Genomic DNA, 25,319 nt, shown 5'->3' with positions numbered 1-25,319 from the left:
CGCACCATGCCATAAACATGCCCCAACAGCAGACAAATAGTCTTGTAGAAGGGATGCCTGGCTGTCAAGATAACATTGCAGACTTCGGGCAACAGGTCGAAAGCCGCAAACTACCACAACTTAATCACCATGCATGAAGGAGGAGCGTTGGCAGTTCGGCTGGAGAACCCTCCCCTGTGACAGAAGATCGGAGGACCAATGGCCATGCTCAATAGCTCAGGATCCCAAACTCTTTGAACCCAGTCCGGAGCCAAAAGGATGGCTTAGGCCCGGTCGTTCCCCATCTTCTTGAGAACTCTGGGCCGTAGTGGCATTGGTGGAAAGGAGAAAAGGAGGCCAGAGCTCACTCAAGAAGAAAAATATCTCAGAATGAGAGTCGCCTTGAAAACGCTAGCAAGTGGCGAACAGATCTGACCAAGGCTCTTTCCACTGCTGAAACAGACCTTGCACCACCTTCGGATCAATATACTATTAGGGATTCGCTAGACATCTTTGGCTGAGTTTGCCTGGCCTGGCGTTCATAGAGTCTGACAGGCGATGAACCACCAGGGATATGCCCTGACTTTTCAGTCATATCCTTAGATGCAGGACTCTTGACAAAGGGTCCACAACCCCACTCCCCCTGTTTGTTTCAGTGTCACCTGGTGGTGGTGTTGTCCGTGAACAGCTGCACTAGTTTTCCTTTGAGGGTAGAAAAGCTTTTAATGTCAGATGGATTCACCGGCACTCCAGAAGGTAGATGTGGAGTCCGGATACCACCAGATTCCAGAGGCCTCTGATCTCCACCTCTCTGATCTCATCTCTCATCCCAGGAGTGACACACCTGTCACTACTGTCAGATCTGGTTGGTAAAGGGAGTTCCCTCTGTGATCTGGGCCATGTCAGAGACATTCCACGGATGATGTTTCCACTGAACTTCAGGTCCCACTGCAAAGCCTGCATATACCTTCAGACATGTGTCACAAACAAGATGAAGGACACAATGAGGCCCAGGAGCCTCAGAGTCAATTTCACCCATAATCCAGGATAGAGGCTGAAACATTGGTATCATACCCTAAATATTCTGGACTCGCCATTTGGGAGGATATGCCCGAAACTGCACAGTGTCCAGAACATCTCCGATGAAAGGGAGAGTCTGAAAGGGAGTCAGGTGTGACTTCGGCACGTTGCAGCGACTGCAGGAGCTCTGCCATAGTCTGGAGGTGGGAAATGACAGCCTGGGGCGAGTCCGCCTTCAACAGCTAGTCATCGAGATAGGGGAATACTGCCCCCCCTGAGCTCTGCAGATGAGCTGCAACCACCACCATCATCTTGGTGACCACTCAAGGGGGCGATGGTAAGGTCTAAAGGGAGCAGAGCAAACTGAAAGTGATTGTGGCCTAACATGAACCGTAGGTAATGTCTCTGGGAAGGAAGGACAGTAATGAGGAAGGATGCATCCTGCAAGTGCAATGCTACTGTCTAGTCTCCAGGGTCCAGAGCAGACAGGATTTGAGCGAGCATGAGCATTTTGAACTTCTCCTTTTTGAGGAAGAAATTGAGGGGCCCGGGTCTAGGATAGAACAAAGTCCTCCCTCCCTCTGGGGCACCAGAAAGTAGCAGGAATGACAAACACAACCTACTTTTGGTGCCAGCACCCTCCCTATGGCTTCCTTGGCCAAGACAGCTGTTACTTTCTGGCGGAGTAAGGAGAGATGGTCCTCCCTCAGCCTGTTGCAAGTGGGTGGCATAGATGAAGGGGCAGTCATGAAGGAGGCGGGAGCCGACCCTTCAAACAATCTGAAGAACCCAACAGTCTGATCTTACTGACCTAAAATGAGGCAGGAGAAGGCGTAATCTGCCTCCCACTGGCTGTCCATGATGGTTAGAGGGCAAGCTAAAGGAGATTGGAAGTTGCAGCTGCCAGGGGCGTTGGTGGACTGGCCAGGCCTTTGGCTGCCAGACCCATGAGGTCTGTGGGTACTGCATCCGCAGGTATGCAGAGGCTGGAAAACATGCACACTCTGTGGCTGGGCAGGTAACGACACAGCTGGAAGTCCCTTCCATGGCCACTAAAGGAGCAAAGGGCAGATTGGTTTCCAGCCTCTTGGATTCCCTATCCACTGGAGTTGTAGGGAATGCAGCAGGATTTACAAGGGAGGTGGTAACTTAGCCTACCAGGCTCTCCGGCGTGCGGTCAATGGTCCTGTTCAAAGCAGGGTGTCCGTGAGAGCTTCATTAAAGGGGAGAAATATTTCTGAGGGGGTCACTCCTGGCTGAAGCACCTCTGTCAAGTTGATAGCCTGGATTGCCACGAAGGGTAGGCTGAGGTCCAGTACCTCAGCCGCACTTCTCACCCCCATTGCCACAGTAGGAGGGAAGACCATGCCAGTATCTGGAGGGGTGTCCAGACCGCTAGCGTCTGCTAAATCCTCACACCAGTCCATGTTAGGGTCTAGGGTCAGGTACTCTTCAGGGCTAGCAACCCCTCCCACTCCTGCCCAAGTCCCAATCCATAGGAACAGTGCTCGGGCTCTGGCCCGGAAGGCTTGGCTCCAGTCGGGTCCAGAGCTGACGATGAATGATGCCCCTATGTCAGAGTCAGGGGGTGAAAATAGGGATGGTGCGGCCGGCGCCAGGAGTGTTGGCATTGTGACTGGGGCGGGGAAGGTCGAGTTGACTAGGCCTCGAATGGCACTCCCTCATCTTGTTGGATGATTTAGACAGACAGGGCAAAGTCCAAGACTTCTTTAAATTCGTACTTTTCTTATTTCTGTGAGATTTACCGTGGAAGACTTTGAGTGTAACAAGGATCTTGGACTCCGTGACCGATCCCAGGACCTTCCTGTCAACCGAGATCATGACGGTTGCAGCATCACACGTTGAGCAGCAAGAATCTTGAGGGGGAGCTCCCTCAAGGCCTCGGGATGTATGGAGCAGCAGTCGACGCAGGTCTTCACATTGTGGTTGCCCTACAGGTAACAGAATTAATCATGGAGTGGGTCAGTCACCAACAACTGTTGGTGACAGGCATCGCAGCAATTGAAGCTTGCCTTCCAAGTTGACATACTGCCACAACAGGAGAAGAATCTGAAAAAAAGACATCAACAAAAAGTCAAAAAAGGTCAGTCAACAAGTGACTGGGGGTTTCTCTAGCTGGTTATGCTCTGACTGGCACGGAAAGAAAAGAACTGCTGTCAGCAAGCTACGCTTCTGGCGCAGACGACGCCACCTGGAGCTGAGCAACGCCACCTACCAGTGCACAGGAGTACTGCACCCGAAAAAAATCCAGATTCAGTCTGATGCCTGGGGATAACTAAGGCAAGGAATCTGCAATTAGAAGACTATCAGATATTGCAGATACGGGGACTCGGTGCCTGTGAATCTGCTAATCTGTGCCACAGTGCGTGTACTCTGGGCAAAGATGCAAGGGGTAAAATTGGTTTCACCCAGTTGATCTAGTTAACTGTCCTGAGGACTATTGCAGAGGGTGCAGAAAATGCACAGACGGTATGGAAGTTTAATGTCATATGTCAAGTCAAGTCAAGTCAGAGAATTTATATAGCGCACTACATACCCAGAGGGTCTCAAGGCGCTTAGAGAGGGGAGGAGGATTACTTGTCAAATATCCACGTTTTAAGTTGCTTTCTGAATGCTAGGTGGTTCTGGGTAAGGCGAAGGTAAGCGGGGAGTGAGTTCCATGTTTTAGCAGCCAGGTATGAGAAGGATCTGCCTCCCATGGTGGTCTTGTTGATGCGAGGTACAGTGGCGAGGGCTTGGTTGGAGGAGCGCAGTTGGCGGGAGGGGGTGTAGAAGGACAGTCGTGAGTTGAGGCATTCTGGTCCGATGTCATAGAGTGACTTGTGTGCATGGGTTAGTAGTCGGAAAGTGATTCTCTTATTGACGGGTAGCCAGTGGAGGTCTTTCAGGTGACTAGAGATGTGTTCGTTGCGCGGGATGTCCAATATGATCCTGGCTGAGGCGTTTTGGATTCGTTGGAGTTTCTTTTGGAGTTTAGCGGTAGTACCTGCGTAGAGGGTGTTTCCGTAGTCCAGTCGGCTCGTGACCAGAGCATGGGTGACTGTTTTCCTTGTTTCGGTGGGGATCCAGCGAAATGTTTTTTTGAGCATGCGAAGAATGTTGAAGCAGGAAGAGGATACGGCGCTGACTTGTCTGTTCATTGAGAGTGAAGAATCCAGGATGACGCCTAGGTTCCGTGCGTGGTCTGTCGGGATGGGTGCTTTTCCTAGGGCTTCCGGCCACCAAGAGTCGTCCCATGCAGAGGGGGATGTACCTAGGATGAGGACTTCTGTTTTGTCTGAGTTCAGTTTCAGACGGCTTTGTTTCATCCATTCGGCAACTTCTTTCATTCCTTCGTGTAGGTTAGTTTTGGCGGTGCTGGGGTCATTGGTGAGAGAAAGGATTAGTTGAGTGTCATCCGCATAAGAGATGATGTTGAGGTTGTGTTGGCGGGCGATGGCCGCGAGGGGGCTCATGTATACGTTGAATAGGGTGGGGCTGAGTGAGGATCCTTGTGGAACACCACAGATGACTTCAGTGGCCTCGGACTTGAATGGTGGAAGGCGGACTCTCTGAGTTCTTCCGGTGAGGAACGAGGTGATCCATTCAAGTGCTTTTCCTTGTATTCCGATGTTGTTGAGGCGTTGTAGAAGGGTGCTGTGGCAGACTGTGTCGAATGCTGCAGAGAGGTCGAGGAGGATGAGGGCGACTGTGTCTCCATTGTCCAGTAGAGTTCGAATGTCGTCTGTTGCTGCGATGAGGGCGGTCTCAGTGCTGTGTTTTGCTCGGAAGCCAGATTGTGAGGAGTCGAGGGATTTGTTGGCTTCGAGGAAAGCGGCGAGCTGGATGTTGACAGCTTTCTCGATATGTGGGCTGCAGTGTATCCCATCACCCGCATATAGGATACAAATATATCTCTGCCAGGAGCATCCCTGTGCTCCTTACTGGCTGTAGTTTCAATACACTGCAGTAACACTTAGCAGGAAAAATTACCTTTGTGATGTGGGACAAGCCTATTTTCATATATTCATAACCCACCCCTAAAGAGTGCCTTGCAAGCCTACAATGCAGAGTGCTAAAGGCACACTACATATTGGGGTTATTGTGCTCTCACAGTGAAGTTTAACCCTTTCCTTGCTGCCGTCGGCCATTGGCCAACAGCAGCACCACCTCCCTAGTGCTGCCGTCGACCAATGGCCGACGCGGCCCCACCCGCGCACGGAAACGCCCGCACCGCGGCGGAATTACTGCCGCGGTTAACGGGTTAATAAGCCCCAAAAGTTATTACGTTGAGTATGCCTTACTAAACTTTTCCCTTAACAGGCATAGATGTGATTAAACCATTTACTTCCTAGCTACACTGTGGGAAATGCTAGAAAAATGCTTTAGAGTTATTTCCTACCTAATTAAAAAAAAATCAGATTTAATGATGAAATTTTAATACCTAGTAAAGTACTTGAGGCTGTCTAATGTCAAAACTAGCTTAAAACCAGTTCTGCTAATCATGAGTCTCCCACACAGCGACACTCCAGTGACAAGAGAGGGAGGTCCATTTTGCCCCTACAGACGGCAGGAGAACTCACTTAAATATGTGACTTGTTACTGGTGGTATCTGGGGCCCTGCCGTCTTCAAACAGGAAATATTGGGTAATATACCAATAATGCAGAAAAAGTGCTGCAAACAGAGGTGATGGCGCGTGTGAAAATAGGACTGTGTGGCATAGTTTCTCGAGCCACAGGCTAGTGCATATGATAAAGCTGCACCTCAACCACCACCTCCTAAGAATTTTCCTGGACCTGGGGAGAATCCATCTAAAGAAGAAAGACCTGCTGTAAGAAGGCTCTTGATTCCTGCTTGAAGTAGGGCACTCTCATGAGAACTACTGGCTAAAGCTGGCACCAAAGGAGTTCCATGACCTTATAGAGGAGCTCTGCATTTCATCTATATAGTCACTGAACATGGATTTGAAATAAACATATAATGTACGGCAGAGGGTACTTTATCCCATATAATACACGGTGTCATACTTGTCAGCCTTAAAGCGGTCTTCCTCTAAACATTTTGCCTATGGCCCTACCATTTTGGGCTGAATTAGGTTTTGTTTGCCTTAGGATCTATGCACTTTAGCACTGAAAACTAGTGCGAACGTGCTTCTGCTCACTCCCTAAAACATGGTACAATAGGCTCATACCGGATTTGCCTATTTAATTTACTTATCAGTTGCTAGCTAAGTGGTATACTATATACCCAGGTCTGGTAAATTAAATGCTACCACCTACTTAATTAGCCTTTTAATCATGTCTTAGGCCCGCCATTTGCAGCCTGTAGTGCAGTTTAAACTGCAAATTCAACTTGGCAAAATAATCCCTTTGCAAATCCTAAAACTCTCTTTTTAATACATATGTCACCCCTAGGGTAGGCAATAGGTAGCTCAAAAGGCAGGGTGTATTGCATTTAGAAAATTTGAATGTACTTTCAAGTATAACATGTCATGGTAGAGAAAAGCTCATAAATTTGTTTTTCACTACTATGAAGCCTACCTCTCTCCACAGGATAACATTGGGATACCTTATTACATTAAACAAGTGATACATTTTGCTTGGGAGCAGGTAGAAATACCATGTTTGTTGTCTAAAGAACGGTAATGTTAAAGAACAAGTTACTTACCATCAGTAAAGATGGCTGTAAGAGACATATGTTAGTTAGAGATTCCTTACCTTCGAATTACCCCTAGGTGTCAGACTGGATCCGGATAATTTTTTCTTAGCAGTACCCCGGCGCGCCAGTCAGTGTCATCGGTCGACTCCGCATCTGTTGTCAGCGTCGTGGTCGTCAGGATGATGTCGCAGTGGCTACTTACACGGCGCCCGTGCACACTGACGTCAGTTCTGACACGACTTTTCATGCCAGAAATGCAGAGCCATAAAAGACACTGACCACTGGTGTGCTACAACTAGGGCCCTGTAAGGGAGTCCCTATCCCTAGAATTCAGTTCAAAGAGCGGGGAAGATGGGTGGGGCGGTAAGGAATCTATATCTAATATATGTTTCTTACAGATACATCATTTACGAAGGTAAGTAACTTGTAACTCTAAAAGAAACAGTTAGTTATAGAATCTTTACCTTAAAATATATACCCTAGCAATATCAACCCCGGAGGATGGTCTGCAAACTAAGTTCACACCAGAAAGTTCTGGAGGACCGAACAGGCAAAATAGCCATCACTCCAGACTTGGCTGTCCAGGTAGTAATGTCTGGTGAATGTGTGTAAGGATGCCAAATTGGCTGCCTGACTGATATCAAAAAGTGGGACTCCACGTGCCAATGCAGTGGTTGCTGCTGTAGCTCTAGTGGAATGAGCATATAGCCCCACTGGAGGTTCCTTTTTTGCTAAAGCGTAACAGATTTTAATACAAAGAACAACCCATCGAGAGATGGTACACTTTTGAACAGCCCGGCCTTTCTTGGCACATACATAGCCAACAAAGAGTTGATTATCCACCCGGCAGTCTTTCGTGCGGTCAAGGTAGAAAGATAGAGCATGTTTACGGTCTAGATGGCGGAGTCCCTCCTACTCCATGAAAGGGTGTGGAGGTGGGAAAAAGGTGGAAAAAGTGCCAGCAGGTAGGTCGCCCTCCAGCCGCCTCACGGTCCTCCTGTGGCGCTAGTAAGTCCTTTGTGCTCCTGATCTCGTTTTTGCTTCGTTTTGTGCCCTGTGCCCCTCTCTCCCTATTTTTCTTCTGTGCCCTGATCTTGTTTTGCTTCGTTTTTGTGCCCTGTGCCCCTCTCTCCCTATTTTTCTTCTGTGCCCTGATCTTGTTTTGCTTCATTTTTTTGTGCCCTGTGCCCCTCTCTCCCCGTTTTTCTTATGTGCCCTGATCTTGTTTTGCTTCGTTTTTTGTGTCCTGTGCTCCTCTCTCCCCGTTTTTCTTTTGTGCCCTGATCTTGTTTTGCTTCGTTTTTTGTGTTCTGTGCCCCCCTCTCCCCGTTTTTTCTTCTGTGCCCTGATCTTGTTTTGCTTTGTTTTTTGTGCCCTGTGCCCCTCTCTCCCCGTTTTTTCTTCTGTGCCCTGATCTTGTTTTGCTTCGTTTCTGTGCCCTGTGCCCCCCTCCCCGTCTCCCTCCGCACCACCTTCTCCCGCCGCTGCTTCCCCGCTGTCCCCACTCGCCTCCCCGCTCCCGCCTCCCAGCTGCTCTTCCCTCCCACAGCCCTTCTTATGGAGGCCGTGCAGCGGCTGCGCAGAGGCCGCGCGCAGCGGGTGCGCCGCGGGCGCACCACTGGTGCACTGAAGGTGCGTCTAAGGCAAGCCTGTCTGCACCCGTCTGCGCCTGGACCGCGCCCAGCGCCAGAACCCCTGGCCCCCGCCGCACCCATAGCACCCGACTGAGATATGACTCCGCTGCCATCACCGTACTCAACAATGGACGAACACCCGCCTGCTACTGAGCCACCCCGAAGCAAACCCATGGACCCTTCACCTGCCAAGCCTGCAAATACACGTGCCTCCGAACCTGCAGACCACCCACCGGATCTCGCAACAACAACCACCTCAAATGCATCCTCCTCAACACACGCTCCATCCACAAGCACGCCGTCGAACTCTGGGACCTGCTCGACACAGCAGCACCAGACGTCGCCTTCCTCACGGAAACCTGGATGAACGCCTCCTCGGCCTCCGACATCGCCATAGCCATCCCGGACGGCTACAAAATCACCCGGAAGGACCGCGTCAACCAAACCGGGGGAGGAATCGCCATAGTCTACAGGAACACCATCAACATCACGACCATCACGGAAGACGCACTCTCCGCCGCCGAACACCTACACTTCCAGATTCACACCGACCCCAAGACCACCCTTAGAGGAACACTCATCTACAGACCCCCGGGCCCACGCACGCAATTCAGTGAAACCATTGCCGACTTCATCAGCCCGCATGCCCAAGCCTCACCAGAATACATACACCTAGGAGACCTTAACTTCCACCTGGAGAAAAACAGCGACAACAACACCACCACCCTACTCGACAACCTCGCCAACCTCCGACTCAAACAACGGGTGAACACCCCAACCCACATCGCTGGCCACATGCTTGACCCCATCTTCTCCACCAGCAACCATGTCTCCTTCAGCCACTCCTCCGGACTACACTGGACCGACTACAGATGCAACCACTTCACCTTCAAAAAGAATACATCCCACCACCGCACGCAACAAATCCCCCGCAGACACTGGAGCAAAATCCCCACAGACCAGCTCCTCTCATCGCTGAGCCAGAACCCACCAACAAACACCGCTGAAACCAGCGACGCAGTCCACAACCTCACACAGTGGATCACCAACTGCGCTGACGACCTCGCTCCTCTGAAGAACCCCCCAGGCATGACCGGCTACAGGAAAACTCCATGGTTCACAGACGCCCTCAAAGAATCAAAGAAGTACTGCCGAACCCTCGAAAAACCTGGCGCCACGAACAAACTACCGAAAACATGACAGCCCTCAAGACCGCCACCCGCAAACACCACCAGCTGATCCGCACCACCAAAAGGACATCATTCAAAGAGTGACTAGACAACAACAGCAAGGAACTCTCCAACCCCAGCGCCAGCAACAACGACATCACACCATCGCAAGAACTCTGCAACTCCCTCGCCACGTTCCTCCACCGAAAGATCGCTGATATACACGACAGTTTCGGACCCCAGACTCTGCCTCCAGTCACCGAACCAACGACCTCCACCACCACCCTCAGCGCCTGGACCCCCATCAGCACTGAAGAAATCACCAACGTCATGAACTCCATCCACTCCGGCTCCCCCTCGGACCCATGCCCCTATCATATCTTCAACAAAGCCGACACCATCATCGCACCCCATCTCCGGAACGTCATAAACATCTCGTTCGCCTCAGCCACCTTCCCCGAGAGCTGAAAGCACGCAGAAATCAACGCCCTTCTGAAGAAACCCACAGCAGACCCCAAAAACATCCGCCCCATCTCTCTTCTTCCCTTTTCAACAAAGGTCATCGAGAAGACCGTCAATAAACAGCTGACTGCTTTTCTCGAGACAAACAACTCGCTCGACCCTTCCCAGTCCAGTTTTCGAGCCAACCACAGCACCGAGACCGCCCTCATCGCAGCCACCGACGACATCAGGACCCTGATAGACAACGGAGAAACAACCGCCCTCTTCCTCCTGGACCTCTCGGCAGCCTTCAACACCGTATGCCATCACACCCTAATAACATGCCTCTCCAACACTGGGATCCAAGGAAAGGCCCTGGACTGGATAACCTCGTTCCTCCCCGACCGAACCCAGAGAGTCCACCTCCCTCCCTTCCGCTCGGAAGCCACCAAAATCACCTGAGGCGTACCCCAAGGATCCTCGCTCAGCCAAATGCTCTTCAATATCTACATGAACCCCCTCGCCGCCATCACAAGCAAACACAACATCAACATCATCTCCTACGCCGACGACACCCAGCTGATACTCTCATTCACCAAAGACCCAGCCACCTCCAAAACCAACCTACTGGAAGGAATGAAAGACGTCGCAGAATGGATGAAGCTCAGCCGCCTGAAGCTGAACTCAGACAAGACTGAGGTCCTCATCCTCGGACAATCCCCCTCCGCCTGGGATGACTCCTGGTGTCCCTCAGCACTGGGCTCCGCACCAACACCCTCGGACCACGCATGCAACCTGGGATTCATCCTGGACTCCACCCTCACGATGACCAAGCAAGTCAACGCCGTCTCGTCATCATGCTTCAACACCCTGCGCATGCTCCGAAAGATATTCCGGTGGATCCCCACCGAAACCAGAAAGACGGTCACCCAGGCCCTCGTCACTAGCCGACTGGACTTCGGAAACGCCCTATACGCAGGAACCACCGCCAAACTCCAGAAACGACTACAACGCATACAGAACGCCTCCGCACGACTCATACTCGACATCCCTCGCCATAGCCACATATCCGCCCACCTGAGAGACTTGCACTGGCTCCCCGTCAACAAGAGAATCACATTCAGGCTCCTCACCCACGCACACAAAGCTCTCCACAACATGGGCCCCGAATACCTCAACAACCGCCTCACGTTCTACACTCCCTCCCGCCGGCTCCACTCCGCCAGCCTCGCCCTCGCCATCGTCCCACGGATCCGCAGAACCACAACCGGAGGAAGATCGTACTCCTACCTGGCCGCCAAGACATGGAACTCCCTCCCGCACACCTACGACTGATCCAGGACCATCTCACCTTCAGGAGGCACCTCAAGACCTGGCTATTCGAGCAGTAGCAGCACCCCCCCTCCCTTCAGCGCCATTGAGACCCTCACGGGTAAGTAGCGCGCTCTACAAATGTTTTGATTGCTTGATTGATTGTTTGTCCTATATGAAATGGTGTAACCACTTTAGAAGGAACGAGGGCCTCATCCTAAGCACCACTTGTCCGGATGCACAGAGAAGAAAGGGGGCTTAGAAGATAGAGCTTGAAGCTATCTCACTCTGCGAGCAGAGGTGATGGCAACAATCAAAGCAGTTTTCAGAGTGGGGAGCCTGAGCAGACAGTTGTGAAGGAGCTTGAAGGGAGCACACATAACATAAGTTACAACAAGCATCAAGTTCCACTGGGGCATCATGAACGGAGATGGAGGAAAGAGATGAGTAATGCCCTTAAAAAATCCATTTACAACAGGGGACTTGAATAAAGAAGGCTGATCTGGTTGCTGAAGGAAAGCAGAAATAACTGCAAGGTAGCCTTTAAGAGTGCCCAGAGCAGAGCCCTGCTGGGCTGAAGAAAGTATATACAGGAGGACCTCTGAAAAAAGGGCAGAAAGGAGATGTAAATGTAAATGTAAATGTATTTGAGCTTATATAGCGCACAGCTACCCACAAAGGGTTTCCCGGCGCTTGCTTAGGGAACCCGTCCTGGTATTCCCCTGTGAGATAACCCCGGCAGGGTATCCACAAGGTGAAAGCCAGGCATCCCGCCGCGAGGGGCCGTTGTGGAGATTAAGCAAGCTATTGCCCAGAGTCGCAGAGTGTGAACCCCTGAGTTGAGAAGGCACCGGAGCGAGAATTATCGAGTCCGTGGAATTTTTGAGCCCAAGACCCGCCGAGGCGCGGAATTGAACCCTGGTCCAGGGCCGATCTCAGCTTCCGGGTCTGCCGCCTCTAACCCCTGAGCCACACTTCTCCACTCCACAGCCTTTGCTGTGCACCATGCCACAAAATTGTTCCATCTACAGGCGTATACAGTTTTAATGGAGGGACACCTATCGGCCAAGATGACATTACAGACTTCGGGTGGAAGGTCAAAAGCTTTTAACAGCCGCCACTCAATCTCAAAGCAAGGCTGGACAGGTATGGGTGAAGAACCATCCCCTGCTGCTGCGACAGAAGATACCCCCAAAAGGGTAATCTGAGTGGAGGATTGATGGCATGCTCTGGATACCATATTCTCCGTTCCCAGTCCGGAGCCACAAGAATAACTTGGGCCCTGTCCCGCTTGATCTTCTTCCGCACTCTGGGGAGAAGTGGTACAGGTGGAAAGGTGTACAGGAGGCCGCAGTTTCACTCTGACGAAAAGCTTCAACGAGCAAGTGCCGCCTGGGAAACTTCAACGAGCAGAACTGCTGACATTGCGCGTTCTCTTTGGTGGCGTACAGATTTAACCAAAGCTCTCCCCACTGCTGACAGAGACCTTGCGCCACCTCTGAGTGAAGACGCAATTCATGATCTACCAGGCACCGATGGCTGAGTTCGTCCACCCTGGCGTTCAGAGACCTGCCAGGTGTTGAACCACCAGGGTCATGCCCTGATGTTCCAGCCATGTCCAGAGGCAAAGAGCCTCTTGACATAGGGTCCATGACCCCACCCACCCCGTTTGTTGCAGAACCACATGGTGGAGGTGTGGTCTGTGAACACCTGCACCACTTTCCCCTTGAAAGAGGGAAGGAATGCCTTCAGTGCGAAACGGATCGTCCGGAGCCCCATCAGGTTGATATGGAGCTCGGACTCTGCCGGAGACTAGATGCCTCTGATCTCCGCCTCTCCCAGATGGCCGCCCCATCCCAGGAGTGACACATCTATAACTACTGGGAGATCTGGCTGGGGAGGGAGGAGGGACTCAAGCTTGGTTTGTTAACCACCACTGCAGTTTTGGTGCTGTTCCCTCTGAGATCTGGACATAGTCGGAAAGGTTCCCCATATGCTGCACCCACTGGAACTTCAGGTTCCACTGCAGAGCCCGCATATGCCATCTGGCATGATCCAAATGCAGGATACAGGAGGCCATGAGGCCATGAGGCCCAGCAGCCTCAGGGTCATTATCACTAAAATTCGGGATCAAGTCTGAAACATCGGTATCATAGCCCAAATATCCCAGACTCAGTGCGAGGGAGGATAGATCCAAAACTGCAGTACGTTTAGAACAGCTCTGATGAAAGGGAGCGCCCGAGAGGGTGTCAGGTGTGATATCGGCACATTGATAGTGAACATCAGGCAGATGCAGGAGGTCCACTGTAGTCTGGAGGTGGGAGACGACAGCCTGGGGCGAGCCGGCTTCAACAGCCAATCATTGAGATAGTTGAAGACTGGAACCCCTGATCTGCGCAGATGAGCTGCGACCACCGCCATCACCTTCGTGAACACCAGAGGTGCACTGGTAAGGCCAAAGGGGAGCACAGTGAACTGAAAAGGCTTGTGGCCTATCGTGAACTGTAAATAGCGCATGTGGGCTGGCAGGATGGGGATGTGGAAATAGGCATCCTGCAAGTCCAGCGCCACCATCCAGTCTCCAGGGTCAAGGGCTGACAGGATCTCAGCCAACGCATTTTGAACTTCTTCTTTTGCTGGAAGTTGTTGAGGGTCCTAAGGTCCAGGATAGGACACAGGCCTTTGTCCTTCCTGGGTACCAAAAAGTTGCAGGAATAGCAGCCACAACCTACTTCTGGCTCAGGGACCCTCTACATAGCTCCCTTGGCCAAGAGAGATGAAACTTCCTGGCGGAGAAGCACCAAATGATCCCCCAACATGCGATCGGAAGATCGTGCCATGGAGGAAGGAGTAGTCTCAAAGGGGAGGGAGTAGTAGTCTCAAAGGGAGGGAGTAGCCCCTTCGGACTATTTGCAAAATCCACCTGTCCAACGTGATGGATTGCCAGTGGGGGAGGTGGTGGCGAATCCTGGCGCACACTGGCCGTTGATGGGCCTGAAAGGTCAGACTAGGAAGGCTTGGAGGCTGAGGCGGGGGGAAGGGTGGACTGGTCCACCCGCTGGCTCCCAGACCCGCGAGGACGCTGGATACCATGTATGTGGCCACGCAGAGGTTGGGCAGTTTGCGTGTACTGGTGGCTAGGCTGGGCTGGGCTGGGCTGGATGTGGCAGAGCACCCCTTGCATAGCCACACAAGGGACGAAAAGCAAACTGGAGTGTTCGGGAAGGCACAGTGAGGCCCAAAGATCTGTCCGTAGCCCGAGAATCTTTATTTAATGTACTCCAGCGCAGTCTGCTTTGTCGCCAAAAAGATGACGGCCATCAAAGGGCATGTCAGTCAAGGTAGACTGGACATCCCCCAAAAAGCCAGATGTCGTTAACCAGGCGTAGTTCTGAAGGGCTACTGATGTGGCAATCGTTCTGCTTAGTGAGTTGGTGGTTTCCAGTCCACATCTTATTGTGAATTTGGCTGTGTCTCGCCCATCTGCCTGCCTGGGAGAGAAAGGCTCAGGTCTCCTCCGGGCATGGAGGCAGCAATTACGAAAGTGAGTCCCAGGTGGTGTGGGAGTATCGGTCCAAGAGACACGCGGTGTTCACAACGTACAGTGCTAAGCTGGAGGAAGAGAACATGCGCTTCCCAAGGTGATCCAGCTTCTTGGATTGCAGTATGGAATGCACCCTTGGACGAAGAGGCTTGGACCACCAAGCTCTCGGGGGAAGTGTTGGGTGAGGAAAACTGGGTGGCCCGGGGCCGGGCCATGGCGGCGGGCAATTGTCCTCTCCACAGGAGGACGTCAGTGAGGGCTTCATTGAAGGGCAGGGGTTCAGAAGTGGATGCTGCAAGCTAAAGTACCTCTGTTGAGAGGTTAGTCCTGACTGCCACTAAAGGGAGCTCAAGGCCCAAGACCTCGCCCCCCCCCCCCCCCTCGCACCACCAGAGCGTAAGACGCTCCCTTCTCCATAGCCACGGTAGGGGGAGATACTAAGGTCTGGTGAAGTGCCCAGACCACTGGCGTCACCCAGGTCCTCTCTCCAGTCCGGTCCTTCTAGCTGGTCTGCCAAAGGGTTCACACTCCCCTCCCAGTCCCCATCACCACCTTCTGGGCGGTAGGGAACAGGAAAACTAAAGTATCCTCCGGCATCGGGTCCGATGTCCAGTAACGTCAGTCCGGCTAATGGTTTATCTCGGGAGTGAGGATGGGTATGAGGTCGGCCAGGGGCATGGCCGGTGCCAAGGGCATAGCCGGCACCGGGGGCATCATCGCAGGGATCGGCACAGTGGAAGGTCGAGTAAGGCCTGGATCTGCAGAGGCCAGCCAGGGCTGGAGCCGCCGGCATCAAAAGTCTAGGACCCCGACTGGCTCCCTGGGGCCCGAAGGCATGCCAGTGGAGTCGGGCCACCCGAAGAGGAGGTGGAGGGCCTCGTACAACTTGTGTAGTTGAGCCGGGGATACTCCAGCTCCTGGAAACGGGTGGAGTCATGGAGCAGTCCCTGAAGGAGGCACTGGAGACGGAGCCTTAGAGCAACAGTGCTCTGAGTCCTGCATTACGTCAGCTGACCGATGGGGAAAAGTCATAGTGCACCGGTGCTTCTTTGCCTCCTTCTTTTGCTTTGATTTACCCGAAGACTCAAAGACTTGGAGTGCAACGAGGTATGGGGGCTCCGCAAGACCTTTTTCTCGAACGAGACCGTTAGCGGCGCAGAGCTGACCACCAGGCCTCCAAGCGCTATCAGGACCGCTCCCGCAAACACTTGGATTCATGGCCCGGCAGTCGGAGCACGACCTCAGGTTATGGCACTCCAGACACCAAAGGGTTTGAGAAACATTGCAGAATTTGATGCAAGCCAACCTGCTTAAACTTAACGGAGAGAAGACTAAGGTGCTATTACTGGGCAGAAAAAAGGAGTTATGGGGCCCCGACACTGGCCATCTGAAATGGATGTCCTACCCCTACCTAGTCAGCAGGTTCAGAATTTAGGGGTCATAATCGACGAACAACTTTCAATGAGGCAGTAAGCGGTGAAAGTGTTGTCCACTTGTTTTACCATCCTTAAATGACTCAGAAAAATATTCTGGATGATGCCATTTTCCACACAACGTACTGTGGTCCATGCCCTTATTACATCTAGGCTGGATTATGGCAACATTTTATATCTTGGAGCCATTAAGGATGTACTACGAAAGTGGCAACTGGTCCAAAACGCGGCAGCCAGGCTACTCTGCCAGAACCCCAAAATAGCTTCTGTTTCAGGCTCTCTTCGTGACCTGCATTGGGTCAGGGTTGAGAACAGATTAAAATTCAAAGCCTTGAGCTATATGTTCAGAATTAAAAGTGGCAAAGCACCTCAATATCTGAATGCTTTAGTTCATCTTTACCTTCCATCTCATACTTTACGTTCAGCCACACAGGCCAACTTCACGGTGCCGAGGATCAGGCTTTCCCGGATGGGTTGCCGGTCGTTTTCTTATCTTGGTCCACTGATGTGGAAGTCCCTTCCGATGGCACTTCGGACTGAAACCAGTTACGTGAACTACAGTAAGCGTTTAAAATCCTGGCTGTTTATTATGTAGAGTCTATCTATTGTTCTTGCTCTACCCTGACAGGCGGCGCTGGGAAACCCTTGGGTAGCTGTGCGCCTAATAAGACTAAATTAACAATAACAATAACAAAGCCAAACGAGGTGTGGGTCCATCAGCTTGTTAAAGCGTTGCAAGGCTTGAACCCGGTCTTTCGTTGGGACATCCCTCACGCACCAGGAGTCAAAGACTCCAAAAAGAAGTTGACAAAACATTGAAAAAGTTTGGTCATAAAGTGACTATGGGATAGCTCGCTCTGGATCTGCGCTAGACTGGTGCGAAAAAAAAAAAGAACTGAAGTCAGCGCGTAGGCACCGCAACATCATCCCGGTGACCATGACGCAGACGATGGATGCGGAGTCGACCGAAGCCACCCACCAACGTGCTGGGTTACAGCTAAGAAAAAAATTCTCTCGATCCAGTCTGACGCCTGGGGGTAATTCTAATGTAAGAATCTATAACTAGCCGTCTCTTTCAGATATACTACTTCTTGGAAAGGCTCATCTCTATTGGGCTGAGGACTAGCGGCCGATGGAACTTGGCCTGCCACCGCTCTTAGAAGCAAGGAACTTGGGCATCCTTTTTGACAACAAGCTCTCAATGAAGGACTATGTGACTTACACATGTGGTACATGTTTCGGGATAATGCGCCTCCTCAAAAGGATTTTCCAATGGCAGCCATGGGACTGTCACAAGACTCTCATCCAGGCCCTGATTATTTGCCGCCTTGACTATGGTAATGCGCTCGTAGTAACATCAACGCATCTCTCCATGCCAAGCTGCAGGTGGTCCAAAACACTGCAGCCAGACTGGTTAATAAACAGCCTCCAGTCATCCAAACTTTCCCTTTGCTTAGAACCTTGCATTGGTTCCGTATAAAATAAGAGAGCAATCTTCAAACTTCTCTGCTTGACACACAAGGCTTGGGCAGCTAAAGGACTGAAATATTTACAGGACAAATTGAGACCTCACTGCCCTGACAGAAATCAGAGATAAAAAAATCAGTTCCTTCCCTGCCCTCTACGCATCCACACATCTAAATACAGAGGATGAACCTTCTCTTACCTGACCCCATTCCACTTGAACAAACTTCCCTTGGCCATTAGGGCGTGTATGGATTTTGCTGGCTTCAAGAAACAGCTTAGAACCTGGCTGTTTTAACTAGCAGTTCCTGACTCTCTGCTATATCAAGCACGGAGATGTCCCCTCGGGGATGGGACGTGCGCTATGACAAATACTGAATAACATAACATATTCTCTTACTAGACAGCTATTGCACCATTGAAATATACTTAGCTTTCTTCACACCAAAACATACCTTGTGTTTAGCTATAGCTGGTGGCTGCTTTAAAACTTCCTTTACAGTCTGTATCACCGTTTCTGTTCGCATCACACTAATAGAGCGGACTAACTCAACCAGCAAAAGTTGTTCTTCTGTAGCGATTGATATTACCTGAAAAAAATCCATTTGGTTAGAGCATTCAATACAATATCTCGACATAAATCCAGGTAGGTTATAACAGTGTCTTCTTCAGGGACTTACGGGGGTAGATGCTTAGATGGCATGCACCCCAAGCCTAATCTCTGGATGTAGTTAGTGGCTTAGAGTTGAAGCATGGTCGTCTTGGTATGACTGTGAAGGTCATGAAAAATCATATTCTATTGATATGAAAAGTATATTGTAGATGTACAGTAACAGTCTATTGCAACATGTATGGCTAGTAGAAGTCTTGGACAGGTTTAGGAACCAGGAAGGTGATCATGAATAGGTAACCCCGTTTCACTGAAAGCAAATGTAGTTTTTGATACACCAGATAACACATGCTATGATTTATTTATTTTAAACATATTTGTGTTAAACAGTTGCTCAGCATATCAACATAGGGTTATGCACAAGATTAACACAGTAAAGGCAGGATAAAACCACATTTGGTAGTTGGCAATAAAAATCAGTTGATTGAGTAAGACAAAATTCTACAATGAGAACCTAGCAGAGTACACAGTTACAATACAATGTAGCACAAATTAAAGGCAGTCGCCTGACCTCTATAGGCTCTCCATAAGCACCATATCGTCTGCCAGTTTCGAGGGCAGCCTCAGCTTTGGTAGATCACTTTTTTGGCTTGCTGGCACCAATCAAGGTAAATGGCACCAATCAAGGTCAAACTCCCATTCTGCCACTGCTGGCGGGACATTAGCTCCCCACATCCTGATGCAAGTATCAGCCACATTTTGGGATATTTGGGCCTTGTCTCTTCCCCTATAACCTCCAGGAGGTGCCAATGCACCTCCACTGGGACGGTCAATTCTGTAACTCTGACCATGATTCGTTCCCATGATTTTTGACATGCCCCAGGAAGGCTGACTAGTATTTATAATGTTTGTAGTTTATTGAGATTTTTTAGCTGCCCTAATGCACAATGGATTCCAGTAGGCATTACTGATGAAGACATCTCCGTTTGCACATCTTGGTTTTAACAGTGGAAGGAGGTATCATATTATTGGGGAGTTAGCTAAAGCTATGTCAATCATAAGACAAACTAGAACAGCTCAATTGTGACATGGCAGTAGTATAAATGGCAACACAGTTTATCTGGTATTTACAGATTTACATGTAAAATAATTCCAACAAAAAAAATCAGCATTTGTAAAGACTTTACTCACGCACATAGAATGGGGTGAATAACCTCATACATGTCAAGAGGAATGTTATGGGACCTAATCCTCTAAAGGTCATCTTGAGCCTATAAAGGGGTCATAGAGAAATTACAGTACAAAGAATGAGAGCTGATTAGAAGGATATTTTAGGGCAGGTGCCCTAGAGTTATGCTAGTCAGTTATTTAAAATGATCAACCTCAGACCAGATATGGCTTAAAGTTATAATGCTATCAGCCACAATAACCTCTGAGGAAGAGGCAAAAAGCACAGGATAAACATTTTAAGTGTCAGTCGGAGCTCCTAGCAGTAAGGACAATTTCCAGGCAAAAGACAAGCCTCACGAGGATGATAAACAGTAATATGTATCACCAAAGGAGTATTTAGTACTCACCAGCTGGCAGAAAAACACATATGGCCGAGATACCCGCCACCCCCTCTCAACACAATCCCCAAGAATTGGGAAACCGGAAACAGTTCTTGAATTTTTGGAAGGCGGGAAGGGAGTCACCCTTCCCGGCCGTATTTATTAAAATATGAAACAAAAGAAAACATTAAAATAACAGTTTCATATAATGTACAATTTAATTTCCACATTACGATGTTGGCTAACCTTAACAGATCTCTAATACAAAGGTTCTCCTAGCCGAACTAACATCCTACAAAACATTTGACTTGAAATTGTACATCCTAACGTTAAGGGCCAACGGCAAGGTCGTAACCGGTGTCAGATCCCTAAACCAGAAATACCCCCCTCACTTGTGAGAGGGGCGACCGCACAGAGGCGTATCTCAAGTGCATTTACCAATTTCCCTTTGTACTTGACGGGGGCCCAAATAAACTCGACGCCATTTAACGGTCGTTCGAGGACTCGTGTGAGGTGTCTAAAAGGTAGCGTAAACCCCCTCCCGCACCCCACACAACTTACCCATCTGCCGTCGCAGATGTCCTGGCCCCGGGAAATTCCCCAGGAGGGGCCGTAGCCCCTCCTATCCAGGAAGGGGCCTTGACCACCTTTCCTTTCCTTCCGGCGGCCTCTCCTTAGACAGGACCGCCTCCCCGTTGAGGGGCCAATTGGCCACCTCCCCCGCGCGCTCCCATCCGTAATGGGTGACGCCCCCTCATAGGGATCTTCCAATTACTGCTCACCGATCATGACCTTACCGCCACAGGCCGGATAGTTGACCGGCTATCCGGACCCCCCACAAAACAATCCTACCTAAAGGTCATGCTGTAAACTCCTTAACCATGCTATGAAGTCTCCTATGAGTAATTCGTTCCCCACCCGGGACAAATGAACACCATCCCCCAAATACATACTGTCCCCTTTAATACAACCATGCGAGACAGAATGCAGTGTACTTGAACGAAACAATCTACTCATTTTATTATTAATTTTCCTTACTGAATGATTCAACGCAGAAACAGAAATAGCCCCCCGCCACACTTTCCGTGGGATCATATGGGACCATGCAATTGTGCACCCTGGAACTCTTCTCGCCAACCAACTTACCGTGGAAAGCATCGCCTCAAGAAGAAGTCGTCTACCAGTGGTCACCAAATCATTGCCCCCAAGATGTACTATGACTACAGACGGCGGTGACCTTGTCCGCCCTAACAAACCCTCGAAAAATGATCGAAACTGGTCAATACAGAGCCCGCCCTTTCCGTAGAAGGACACACTGTACCCGTATTCCCCAGCCACGTGAATCATGTCACCTGCTTTGAATACGTCCGCGGCACGCCTCACGTGTGAGTGGCCCACGACCCACACCTCCTTTTTCACAGCCGGCAATGTCTGACCGCTGGCCCCCCGGTGTCGGGTCGACTGGACAGTCCGCCCCGCCTCGTAGGCTTGCGCAACTGAAAACCAAACAAAAACAAGAAGCGTGAGTACATCGTTACAGCTTCACAACATGTGCAACCGTACATACCTCTTATAACAGTTCGAGGACCAACGCCCCACACGTTTTATTTGTTCAACATTCAGACCCCTGGCTGTAGCTTCCGTAGCAGCCCCTATCCGAAAGGAATGGGTCCCAAAGTCGCCGGGGTTCAAGCCCGCGGCAGAAATCGACATCGCAAGCACCCGCTGAAACTGAAACCTCGTCAGTGGGGTGGCGTCAGCGTGTCTTAACAAGGTCCCCCCCCATGCTGCCACCCTCTGCGCTAAATATGCTTCTACGCACCCAACAGGGCACATGGCAGACCCGGGGATCCTCTGGATGATTACGCAGTCCCCGATTGCATCCTGATCGGATTTGGACTTTACAAACGAGACCGTCATCGTCTCCTCTCTGACCTGAATGTGTTCCCGGCACAGTCCCCCCATCGTATCCTGCTTGTTCTTTGCCACTAATTCGCTTACCCGCATAGCCCCATGGAATGCTAATGCAAATGCGGCTCGGAACAACACTGCTTCGTACTGGGATGAACATGTTACCGGTAGCACGGATAATAACAGGGCCAACCTATCCAAACCTATCGGTGCCTATCGTCTACTCTGCGACCCTCAAGGCGTTGCCACCCCCGTAGCGCTTTCTGCACAACGAAAGACGCTGTCGGGTCCTGGATCCCATGAGCCCTTGCCATGAAGGAAATGGCGGCCCGATGCCTCTGGGCCGTAGCTACTGACTTGCCTGCGTGACGTAAAGAGAGCAGGAATCTTACTACAGACTCTTCCAGACCCCAAAGCTCCCTCCCGGAAGTACCCAAAAAGGCCCAATAGGAACGGAACGCCCCTTCATATGCCTTCCTCGTCCTGGGTGCTAAACTCTCTCCCACGAGGTCTTGTAGTTCGGGGCACCGAGAGACCAGAGAGCTTCGGGAAAGGGTGCCGCCACCGGGTCCGCTGTGGGCAGAAAACCCCAGAAGGCCTGCATACGGAAACGAGAGAGCGCATCAGCCGCTTGGTTCATCACCCCCGGCACGTGCCGCGCCCTAAACAGTACATTTAGTTGCATGCACAACAACACAATTTCCTTGAGTAATCGGAGAATCAATTTGCAACGTGCTGCCTGACTATTGATACACTCAACCACGGTCATGTTATCAGACCAGAAAACCACAGAGTGACCCCTAAACCCTTCTGGCCATGTTCTCAAGGCCACCAGAATAGGGAATAGTTCGAGAAAAGCAATGTTACTCGTCAACCCGCACTCATGCCACCATGACGGCCATTTTTGAGCCGACCATTGTGTACCCAATATGGCGCCAAAACCCACACTCCCCGCCGAGTCTGTCCATAGTCCCAACTCCTCGGAAGACACTGCTGGTTTATTCCAGACAATTCGACCATTGAAATCCGCCAGGAATGCAATCCAAATGCGCATGTCCTGGCGAACCTCTGCCGAGAGTCTCGTACGATGATGTCCTTCCTTCAAGCCGACCATGGACTGTGCAATCGAGCGGGAAAAGGGGCGCGCCATCGGCATTACTCTTAGGGCAAAATTCAACTGACCCACCACCTGTTGCAATTGATGCAAGTTCACTTTCGTTGCACGAATACATGTCTCAAGGGATAACCTGAATTTTAACACCTTTTCTTTAGGTAAACGAAAACAACCTTCCACTGAGTCGAGCTCGATCCCCAGAAACTCGATCAAGGTCGAGGGACCGACAGTCTTACCTGGCGCCAATGGCACACCAAATTGATTCATTAGGACACAAAATTCATGTAAGGCCTGTCCACACTCAGAATCCCCGGCTGCCCCCAGAAACAGAAAGTCATTGAGATAGTGCATAACATGTTGAAAACCTGTCTTCCTCGTGAATACCCACTGCAGAAAACAACTGAATTTCTCGAAATAGGCACATGAAATCGAGCATCCCATTGGCATACATTTATCCATGTAATAGCGACCCTGAAACTGGAAACTAAGGAGACGCTGATCGTCTGGGTGTACCGGGAGCAACCGGAACGCTGACTCGATGTCCGATTTGGCCATCAGCGTCCCGGGCCCCAGGCGATTCAACATGGCGACGGCCTCATCGAAAGATGCGTACCGCACCGAACATACTTCCGGATCTATCGCATCATTTACGGAAAGACCATGTGGGGCTGACAAATTGTGTATTAGCCGAAACTCCCCCGGGTCCTTCTTGGGAACCACCCCTAGAGGAGAACACACAAAATTAGCAACTGGCGGAAAATCGAATGGACCGGCGACACGACCTCGAGTCACCTCTTTCCTAATCTTTACCTGAACCACCGCCGTGTGCTGTAAGACCGACATTTGATTCTTACAGTCCGGTACCCCCTGAAAATCCCCCACTGGGATGCGGAAACCATATGAAAACCCGTTCCGCAACACCCCAGCGGAAGCATAATCTGGGTATTCGCTGAGCCAAGGAATCATTGCCATGGTATCAATCGGGGTCGGTAAAGGCGCCCCTCGGACTATATTAGACCTGTTTGGCGCCTCCCTTACCACCGTTATCACCCGTTTTGGCTCTGCACATGGACTCAGGATGGGATGGCTGCCCGCATCCCCCACACTCATGTCTGAATTTGCATGACCCCTGGGGCCTGGTACATTTGCCCCTGTTAAAATTCCAACATATCCCCCTTTTACCTGTGTTGCCACTCGGCTTCGTGTGGGACTCGTTACCTGTACCTGTCCGAAAGGGCGTCCCAGAGTTTTGGCGGGAGGATTCCCCCCCGTTACTCCCTACTAATGGCACCTTCAACATCCCTGTACTCTCCATTTTTTGCCAAGACACAGAGTCGTAACAGTCCCAGGACAACAACGGGTTGTGTTCCTTAGCTTTTCTAAACAGATTATCATAGCAGAACCACTGATTGCCCCCATATGCCACAGAATACTCCATAATACGTGACTGATAGATGGGTAACTCGGTCAACAACTCAGGTCTGCGTTCCCCCATGATGGAAGTAAAAATTCCCCACGCTCTGCCCCAAGTACCAATGGTCTCATCAACCTTAAAGGCGGCCATTTTAGCGCGCCAAACACTCGGATGCATGAGCTCCTTTTGACTCTTTACATGCTCGATCTCGTAATGGTCGGTAAGCAATGAAAACATGTTTACATATTTGTCCGCCCAAATCAACTCCTTGACTTCTAGTGGGACGTGCTGGGCAATCTTCTCCTTTCGAGAAGGTGCAGAGTCCCCCCCCGCAATCGGCAATGGCCGCTTACCTGAAGTAGACCCCACGCTTGTCGCCGAACTTGGGCCTGCTGTACTTCCAACCGCTGGGACCTGCGGGGGAACAGGAGATGGAGCTTTCGCAGCCTCCCTCGATTCCCGCAGTTGTCTCATCACTGCCCGGGCGTCGTCAGCCGTGGCGCCCTCGCTATCGTTTCCCAACCACGCTGCCAATTGCGCCGCTAACTCGGGGGGCATATCCTCCCTGTTCGCAGGGGTGACCATCACAGGGATTGGGTTCCCCTCCTTTGGCGCCGGGGTTGGCTCTTCTCGTGGCGCTTCGGGAACCGGGGTCTCCCCCCCAAGTGCTCCCCTTCTGGGCCTCTTGCTCTTTCCACCGGGAATTGTTCCCGGTAAAGGCCGTTTCGGTCCTCCCTCCCCGTCCTTGGCCTCAACCTTTCTCTTCAGATCGGTTATCTCCTTCATGAGCATACGGAGCATCTCATCGGTACCGACCCGCTTTCCGACCTTCTTGGGCATTCTTAGACGGGATATCTGTAAGACAAAAAGAGGGATTACAACGCTCAAAATTGCTCTTCGTTCCTTCTCGAGCTCACGTGCAGCGGGGAGGTGCAGCTTCAGAGCACAGGAACAAGAGGATGCTTTGTTGGCTTCCGCTCCTTTTATCCGTCTTCAGGGTGGGCGTGAACCCGCCCCCGCCTGCCTCCAAGGGCGTGGCCGGCCGTGTTGGTGTCTAGGCCAGCCC

The 25,319-nt window shown here is 51.0% G+C and overlaps 1 protein-coding gene across 2 annotated transcripts in view; it reads right to left on the bottom strand.

The window, feature by feature from the left end:
- DOP1A (DOP1 leucine zipper like protein A) overlaps positions 1 to 25,319 on the bottom strand; it is a 1,079,867-nt gene that overhangs the window by 324,753 nt on the left and 729,795 nt on the right. For both annotated transcript variants that reach the window (XM_086926553.1, XM_086926552.1), the window contains one exon: positions 18,110 to 18,244. In XM_086926553.1, coding sequence (XP_086782679.1) covers positions 18,110 to 18,244 — 135 coding nt within the window. The remainder of the gene's footprint in view (positions 1 to 18,109; positions 18,245 to 25,319) is intronic.

Source organism: Lissotriton vulgaris, chromosome 6 (assembly GCF_964263255.1).
Source record: "Lissotriton vulgaris chromosome 6, aLisVul1.2, whole genome shotgun sequence".
In the NCBI taxonomy this organism is placed as follows: Eukaryota; Metazoa; Chordata; class Amphibia; order Caudata; family Salamandridae; genus Lissotriton; species Lissotriton vulgaris.
The sequence above is the reverse complement of the archived record's forward strand: the minus strand, read 5'-3'. Positions and strand labels throughout refer to the sequence as shown.